This window comes from Amaranthus tricolor, chromosome 15, assembly GCF_026212465.1.
Source record: "Amaranthus tricolor cultivar Red isolate AtriRed21 chromosome 15, ASM2621246v1, whole genome shotgun sequence".
Lineage (NCBI taxonomy): Eukaryota > Viridiplantae > Streptophyta > Magnoliopsida > Caryophyllales > Amaranthaceae > Amaranthus > Amaranthus tricolor.
The window spans coordinates 11,993,351-12,002,614 of record NC_080061.1 but is presented as its reverse complement, the minus strand read 5'-3'; the positions used below and the strand labels follow the sequence as shown (position 1 = coordinate 12,002,614).

General features: G+C 36.5%; 1 protein-coding gene across 1 annotated transcript; it reads left to right on the top strand.

Annotated features, from left to right (window-relative positions):
* The first annotated feature begins 7,858 nt into the window (after positions 1-7,858).
* LOC130801022 (uncharacterized) lies at positions 7,859-8,457 on the top strand. Its single transcript, XM_057664777.1, has 2 exons — positions 7,859-8,162; positions 8,225-8,457. The coding sequence occupies exons 1-2, from the start codon at positions 7,859-7,861 to the stop codon at positions 8,455-8,457; spliced, it is 537 nt and encodes a 178-aa protein (XP_057520760.1).
* Positions 8,458-9,264: the final 807 nt, after the last annotated feature.

Below are 9,264 nucleotides of genomic sequence, written 5' to 3'. Positions count from 1 at the left end.
CAAATTGTTAGATACGAGCGTATGGCTGAAGACGCTCCACCACTTAATTAATGATTATGACACTGAAGACGCCCCACCAACGGATGCTCCCACTACCACTAATAAAAGAAAATGGCGAGGTCCTACGAAAAACCTCAAAGTCACAGAATCCATGCATTTGGAATACAATGCATTGGGTCAACCCTGTGGAAAATGGCGTAGGTAGTATGGAAAACAAGTGGGCCTATGTATCCGCAAGATTTCGATATTGTATGCATGGAACGAGGTTCCAGAGGGTTTGAAGAACTCTCTATGGGATGATAATGTGGTAAGCAACTTTACTATTTTTATTCATTTAGTTTTATTTAAAATTAATTTAATTGAGACTAGTAAATATAATTTTTCTTTTGTAGAATCTTTTTCACATCGAGAACGATGAGGAGAAGAAGAATATGTTTCTTTCAGCTATTGCTGAAAGATTCAGAGATTTCAAATCCAAGCTAGTAATTAGCTGGATCACCAAGAAGCATGCTCGTAAGACCAAAAAGGTCAAAACGGGAAACGAAAGTGGAGAGCAAACACCTTCAAAGATGCTCCATAAAATATGGGGTCACATATCGAAGAATGAATTGGAGGCTTTTGTTGCCAAAAGAACAACTCCCATTGAACTTTTAAGTATTCCATATTATATTATAGCTTTTGATTTAAATTTACTTCTTTTGATTCAATCATTAAACTAATATTTGATATTTTGATTTCTATTGATTAATTAAGAAAAGCGTGGTAAAGCTTCTGAATCAGCAAGCAAAAGAAAGTTTTACCATCGATTGGGCCCAAAAACGTACGATGAGGCCTAAAAAGAGTGGGTGTATGCGGGTTTATACCCCAATAAAAGTCTGGCCACGACCTCATCTACGACTACCTCCACATCCGTGAATACTCTTGCTGAAGATCAGGTGCGAGATTGGTATTGCGGACTTCATTCCCGGGATGCAAGGGGTAAATTTACCATTACTGATCCGAGAATGAAGAAGGTTGCTGATCTTGTGGTGAGTTTTGAAATTATTAAGTATATTCTTGATTTGAATTGTATTTTTTGGCTTTGATTTACTGAAACTAATTGTTACATATGTCACTTTTTATTTGAACAGATGGGCTGGAAGGAAAAAGAAGCTACGAGGGAGTTCACCCCAAGAGGAAATGTTGATGCATTGCATATGGTCTTTTGGAAAAACCATAGAGGGGGGGTAGTTGGAAAAGGAGGCGTCCGTGTGGGGTTAAAGAAGGCATTCGCAAAGAGTGTGTTCCTACTCAATCCAAAACGATGCCATCTGATGAAGTAGCACCTCTCAGACCAGAAATTACGAAGGACGTTCTCGCCAAAGTGTTCATGTTGTAGAAGATGGGAGCATCCATTGTAGACTTGGCAAATCTGATTGTCGAGGATCAGCAAAGTCAACATGGGGATCCTAAGGCTTCGGCCAAGCCAACACCCAAGCCCATTACCCCCGTAGCACCCCAGCCCATTACTACCCCCAAAAGGCAAAATCCTACACCGGAGACCATGAACTTCGTTGCTCAAAATCCGGAGCCAACTCCCGAGCCAGTGGTAAAGGTACATAGTTCTTAAATATATAAGCACTTATTAATTTAAATTGCAACATGTTTTAATATTTTATTATGATGCTTATTACACTAAACGACACAATTTTCAGGAGGCGACTCCTTGTTCTCTTTTGCTGCCTCAGTTAGGTGTTGCTAGTGATGGCGACTTAACTGAGGTTGCATTTGGTGTGGCACAACCAACGAAAGAGGGCGAAATAGTACATTCCATGCCTGTTACAAGTGGCCACATCTGTGTGACCGTAGAAACTATTCTAAAGGGGTTTGAAGATTTCTCACTCCTGGTTCCAATGCCAGAATGGAGCGTTGAGAAACTATCAGACGCCCTAGGTAGTTTCGTCACATGGACATATGCTTGGGTCCGATTCACTACCATGGTAATAATCATTCGTATCTTATTTATTTTTATTTTTTTAATTGCATGCTTATAATTTAATTGTATAAATTGAAATAGCAAAAGAGTCTAAAGGGCTATAGGAGAGAGATTGGTTCTTCATCAATGGTGTCGACTGGGTCAAAGTCGATGGCAATCACTCCAAATTTGGTTGATGCGGAGCTAAAAGATCTCTCTCAAGATTGGAAATGGCTGCACACATGTGCATCTCGCACGCGTGACGAGGACCCAATCATTCTAACCCTACACAAGGAACAATTCTACTTTGTTGAGAGCCCTTTTGTAATTATTGGTCCTAGTGATATTAGGCAATTTTTAAGAGGAGAAATGTTAAATGTAGCTCTTATCCATGTCTACATGAGGTGATGTTCATTGTCTTACAATTTAGGCATTATTATTTAATTGTTTTAATAATCGAATTACTGACAAAAAATTTTCTTGTTTGTGAGTTTAGTGCGGCTTACGAGGAGCTAAATTCTTGCGAACCTCCAATAAAAATTGGATGGTTTTGTCCTGAATCGATTTCTGGTACTAAAAGCATAAATGATGCAGTTGACGTCAAAGCATACATTGAGACTACTTTGAATAATTCCGTTGCATCTAAACACACGTTCATTCTGGCTCCATATGTAGAAGAGTCAATTTTATTTTTGAAATTGAACTTATCTTTTGAGTTTTAAGTTCACATAATCTCTAACTTGTTTATTTTAAATTTGCATTTGTAATTTGCATTGGATACTTTTGGTCATATGTCCTTTGACGAATACTGTGCACGTCTTTGACATTACAAAAAGCTCAAAACCCGCCTCGGAACACAAACTTCAAAGCCTTGTTGAATGCGTAATTTTATAAATTTTACCATTAATATTACATTAATATTATTACATACATTGATACAAAAATAGTAATACTTTTTTCATGCGTTTCAGCAAATGAAAAAAGTGCGTTTGTTTTACATGAAACTTGGCACACAACACTATTTGGTATACATTGTTGTGTTAAAATGGTAAGAATTAAAAATCATAGTCATATGCTAGAAATTACGTGCTAACTTGCGATTTTATGGGTTTTTAAACTTTATTGGTACTTTCGCACATAAAGTATCTCAAACTTGGTTTGTTTTGCATGAAGCTTGGCACACAACACTATTTGATTAATATTATTGTGTTGAAGTGGTTAGAATTGAAAAACATATTCATATGCTTGAAATTACTTGCTTAGTTGCGATTTTAAGGGTTTTTAAAGCTTTTTTGGCACTAACATCTATTTTCTCTAAGTGATTTCGACAAGATTATAATACCGTTGATTGCGGCTAATGCACTCTCAAATACATGGATGATATCTTACAATGCGTGAAGGAGGTTGAAGTCGAAAACATTGATGCCATAAGTATTTGTTAGGTTCTTAAATAATAATATTATATATTTATTACTATTGGTAAAATCTAATGTTTATGTATCATTTAATTTAATATTATATTATAGGTTTATACGACACTCTAAGGGAAACACGCCCTTTGAAAAATGGGAAAATGCACGAATTGAAAGACAAGATTGCTAATTTTTGTTCTTGGTAAATAATGTAATTGGTTTAGATTTAAGACTTTTGTATATGTATATATTATTATATATACGTTCGAGAGTGTGTATATATATATATATATATATATATATATATATATATATATATATATATATATATATATATATATATATGTATATATATATATATATATATGTATATATATATATATATATATGTATATATATATATATGTATATATATATATATATGTATATATATATATATATATATGTATATATGTATATATATATATATATATATATATATATGTATATATATATATATATGTATATATATATATATATATATATATATATATATATATATATATATATATATATATATATATATATATATATATATATATATATATATGTATATATATATATATATATGTATATATATATATATATATATATATATATATATATATATATATATATATATATATATATATATATATATATATATATATATATATATATATATATATATATATATATATATATATATATATATATATATATTAGTTGGTGATTATTGGTGATAATTAGTGTTTATCATTAGATTAAAATATTGTACATTAATCATAGGATTATTTATTAATATTAAACGAATAAAGATTTGCTATATGCTGCGGTTCTCCCAAAACCGCAACATATAGTGTATTTTCGATTTTTTAAAAAAAAGACTATATGTTGCGGTGTTGGGAGAACCGCAGCATATAGTCTTACACTATACGCTGTAGTTCGTACAAAACCGCAGCATATAGTTTTTTTTTTGCTAACCGCAACATTTAAAATAGGTCATCTGCTGCTAGCACTAATGCTTGGGGTCTAAACCCGCAGCATATTATGGCCAAAAAAACCGCAGCAAATAAGGATTTTTCCACTAGTGTTTTCCTATTATAGGTCATGCCAGTGTTGGCAAACTATGTTGGTGTTCCTTTAGCTGCTTAAATGCTTGACTCTTCTTTTCTCCCCCGATGAGTGCAATTATTTTCACTTATTTGTGTTAATTTCATACTCATATGATGCTTTAGTGAGTTTTAGGTAGTATTGTAGGTTATATTTGACATTTTCATTTCATATGCTCAATAATGTGTTTTATGTAATTTTTGAGGCAGAATCGAAATTTTATTAGGTCTCGGGGGTGATAAGAAGGTGAAGGTCTGGAGCAATGGTTAAGACCCCTAAAAGAAGTGAAGAGATCAAACCAAACAAGGTTCAAAGAGATGAAACGAGTAGTAGCTAAACCATGCCAAAAAGCCACGACTCGTCGCTCAGCTGTGCAGTCCAGAACAAAAGCGACGAGTCATCGCTCCAGAAGCCACGACTCGTCGCATACATTCAGATCTCCGCATTATAGTCCAGTGCCAAAGCCAGTACTCGTCGCCTGGTGCCACGACTCATCGCTTGTGTTCCACGACTCATTGCATACATTCTGATCTAAGTAATCAAGTCCAGAGACTGAGCGACGACTCGTCCCCAATATTGCCACGACTCATCGCCAACTCACTGAAGTCACATAATCCAGGCAGTAGCAAAGCGACGACTCATCGCTCCTCAAGCGACGAGTCGTCTCCGTGCATTCGAGCAGTTATTTTTGCTGCCATCTTTTATAACAGGAGTTATTTTTTATTTTAGGTATCAGTTTTTTTATTAATTTTAAAAGTAGTTTTTAATGATTTTATGCACAAATTTATTTTTGCTTTAAGTTTTTGTTGAAAAACTTCGTTGTTACATTAATTCCTCTTGCGGTTTACATTATCGTTCTTTGTAATTAGTAAGTTTTCTTTGTTAATCGCCTTATTATTTATCTCTTGCATTGAAATCATTCATCGTTTTATGTTTAGTATTTCTCTTAAGCCATCATTTATTATGAATTACATATTTACTATCATGTTTAGTGAGTAATCTTTTTCTCTAGGGTTAGGGTATAATCCCTAATTCGAAGCATGTGACGACATTTTATTTATTGATTGTGTGAATTTTGGGTCTATAATTAAATCTACGCTTAATGAATCTCGGTTTAAACATCTTTATTAACCTTTTTCAATAAAATGGAAGTTTGAGATTAAGATTAATTTAGGATGGAGATATTTTAAGTTAAATTCCTACCAGTTTAGGCAATAAAACGGAAGTTTGAGAATTAACACTAGTTTCATCTTAAATCGATATTAATCAATAGAGTGGAAGCTTGAGATTAATTAGATCACATTTAATTATGCAAATGACTCAATTTCATACAATCATGAGAGTGATCGACTCCCATGTTAGAGTTAGGTGATGGCCGACACCCTAGAGCTTGTCATATCATATTCATCTTAATATTAATCATTGTTTTAGCTTTAGTTTTTGCATCGTAGTATTAGTTTCTCAACCAAATTATTCCTTGATATGTGTCTTGTAGGCATAAAACAAACAAATTGATTAACTCGTCTCCGTGTGTTTGACCCGTGACTACACGTCAATCGTTCGCTTGCGGTTATTAAAATTTGCACCTATCATGTTTTTTGCGCCGTTGTCGGGGAGGCGACGGATAATCCTTTTGTTTTGTTGATTGATCTACTTGTTACTTGCTTGTTGTCCCCTCCTAGACCCCTTTGTGTTTAAGTTCTTTGAATGCATAGAAGAGCTCGATCTCTAGAGCAATTCGACCCAGAGATCGAAGCTACTGCCCATAGACTAAACGTTGAATGCCTAAGGCACTTAAGGCGACAACAAGACCAAATGGCCAACAATGCTAACCAATCCATTGGCCAATTGGGTTCGCCCACGCTCACCCAAATTTCCATACCATGTATCGTCAAACCTGATTTCGGTACATAAAATTTTGAATTGAAGCCTCACCTCATCCAAATGATTGAGAGGAACCAATTCGGCAGTCACCCTAGTGAGAGTCCTCATGACCATATCGCAGACTTTACAGAACGGAGTAACATTATCATCGCTAAGGATCTTTCCATGGAAGCGGTGTGTATGCGGCTATTTCCCTTCATCTTGAAGGATAAAGCTAAGTCATGGCTCCAGTCCGAGCCCGCCGGTATATATAGGACTTGGGAAGAACTAGCCAATGGCTTTTTGGCCAAGTTTTATCCCCCCTGAAAGACTTCTCAAATCCAGACACAGCTGCAGACCTTCAAGCAGAGGCCTTTTGAATCCTTCTATGAGGCATGGAAGACCTCCAACTTATCTGTCCTCACCATCAAATACCTAATTAGTTGCTCGCCCAGTTCTTCTAAGGAGGATTGTTTGATGAGCACAAGTCGTCGATTAAGGCTGCATGTGGTGGCGACATGGACTATATGCTCCCAGATGACCTCTTGAGACTCTTTGAAACTATGGCCAAAAATGGTTTCTCATGGAGCAATGAGAGAGGCCTAGTGTCCCAAGGTAATAATGTTAAATCTTAGACCATCAAGGCACTCACCAAACAAATAGCCAATCTCACTGAACAGATGACTAAGGTAAGCACGGTAAGCTCTTCCTCTAGTTCTAATAATGCTGCTAATTTATGTGATACTTATGGCGTCCCAGGCCAATGTTCGAGCACTTGCCCCCAAGTTTACGAGGAGGCAAACGCCTTGTACAGTAAACCTCCTTGTGGCCCACACGCTAATACATATAATGCAGGTTATAAGCACCCCAATTTGTCCTACTCAAGTACGAATGTGTTAAATCCACAACATAAGCAAGCTCCATATCAACACCCATAGTCGTACAAGCAATACGTCAACCAGCCCAACCTAGTCTCAAGTCTGAGGTTGATGAACTGAAAAACTTGTTGCGGACCCACATCCAAAATAGTGTCTCACCCATGAAATTTCTTGAGACACAAATAACTCAAGTAGCACAACAGATCGACACTCGCACTCCAAACCAATTCCCGAGCCAGCCAGAGCCCAAGGGTAAGGAGCCCAACCAGTCCGTGAATGCAGTTACCACGCAAAGTGGTAAGCAGCTAGCTTGTCCCTCCCTGGTAGAGGTATCTTCTAACAAGCTAGTACCTAATGATGTTATTCTTGATAATGTGGTTTGTGATGAAACTGTTGTAAATGATAATGTGGTTTGTGATGAAACTGTTTTGAATGATAATGATGCTACTGACACTGTAACAAATGCAAAATATGATAAATCAAAGTCTAATGTCACCGAAATTCTGATTAAGCACGTGCCTTTTCCTCAAAAATTGGCGTGAGCTAAGTTAGAAAAGATATATGAGAAATTTTTGAATTTGTTGAGAAATGTATCCATCGAACTACCGCTCTTAGATGCAATGTCTGAGATACCTGCCTTTCCCAAATTTCTTAAGACTCTCTGTGCTAATGGGAGGATGCTAGATGAGATCGTGCAGGTCTCTAAGGAGGTGAATGTTAATGCTTTCATGATTGGGAATCTACCTCCTAAACTAGATGACCCTGGTAGTTTTAGTATTCCAATTACGGTTGGGAATATATCTATAGATAGAGCTTTGTGTGATCTAGGTGCTAGTGTTAGCCTAATGCCTTACTCCATGTATAAGAGACTCCGCAATGTGAATGAATTGACCCCTACTAGGATGACATTACAGTTGGCTGACCGTAGTATTATCTACTTTAAGGAATCTTGTCTGATATGGCTTTAAGGATTGATAAACTTGTAGTACCTTGTCATTTTGTAATTATGGACATAATTGAGGATGTTAAGACCCCTATCATATTAGGGAGACCATGTCTTACGACCGCTAGCACCCTGATTAATGTAGATAGGTGTAAGTTGGTTATGAGTGTGGGGGAAGAGAAAGTCGAATTTGCAATAAGGGATGTTTCGAGTGCTCTAGTCCCAAATGAATCCATATACCTTATTGACATATCTGAATGTACCTCTCGAATCTAAATGGAACCATGAGGTCGATGCCCTACAGTCCTTTCTTTAAGAAACTGGGGGAGATAATGCAGAGGTATTGGGATAGGAAGATCATTTTGAGGGTGACTTTATTGATGATCTTGAATTGTACAATGAGGTTAGGCAGGCAAATGAAATCGAGCAAGCATTGGAGATGAGTAAGGAGAGTTCCACACTTCCTGAGGTGGAATTGAAAACTCTCCCATCTAGTTTGAAATATGCTTTCTTAGGTGCTAACTCTACGTATCCTATCATCGTTAATAGTGAACTAAATGGCGTTGATTTAGACCGCTTGGTCAACCTTGTTCGAAAACATAGAAAAGCCATTGGGTACACTATTGATGACATCAAGGGAATCAACCTTTCTATATGCACCCATAGGATAAACCTGAAGCCCGATGCCGCTCCTTCCATAGAGGGACAGAGGAGACTCAATCCCAATATGAAGGATGCAGTTAAGAAAGAGGTTTTGAAACTGTTGAATGCGGGGATCCTCTACTATATCTTTGATAGTAAGTGCGTATCCCCAGTTCAGGTTGTCCCTAAAAAGGGAGGTATGACTGTCATACAGAATGATAAGAATGAACTATTACCCACAAGGACAGTCACAGGGTGGCGCATGTGCATTGACTACAGGACGCTGAATAAAGCCACCCAAAAATACAATTACCCACTCCCCTTTATAGACCAGATGTTGGAACGACTAGCCAATCACTCCCATTTTTGCTACTTAGATGGATAATCTAGATTTTTCCAGATCCTTGTCCATCCTGATGATCGGGAGAAGACCACGTTTAC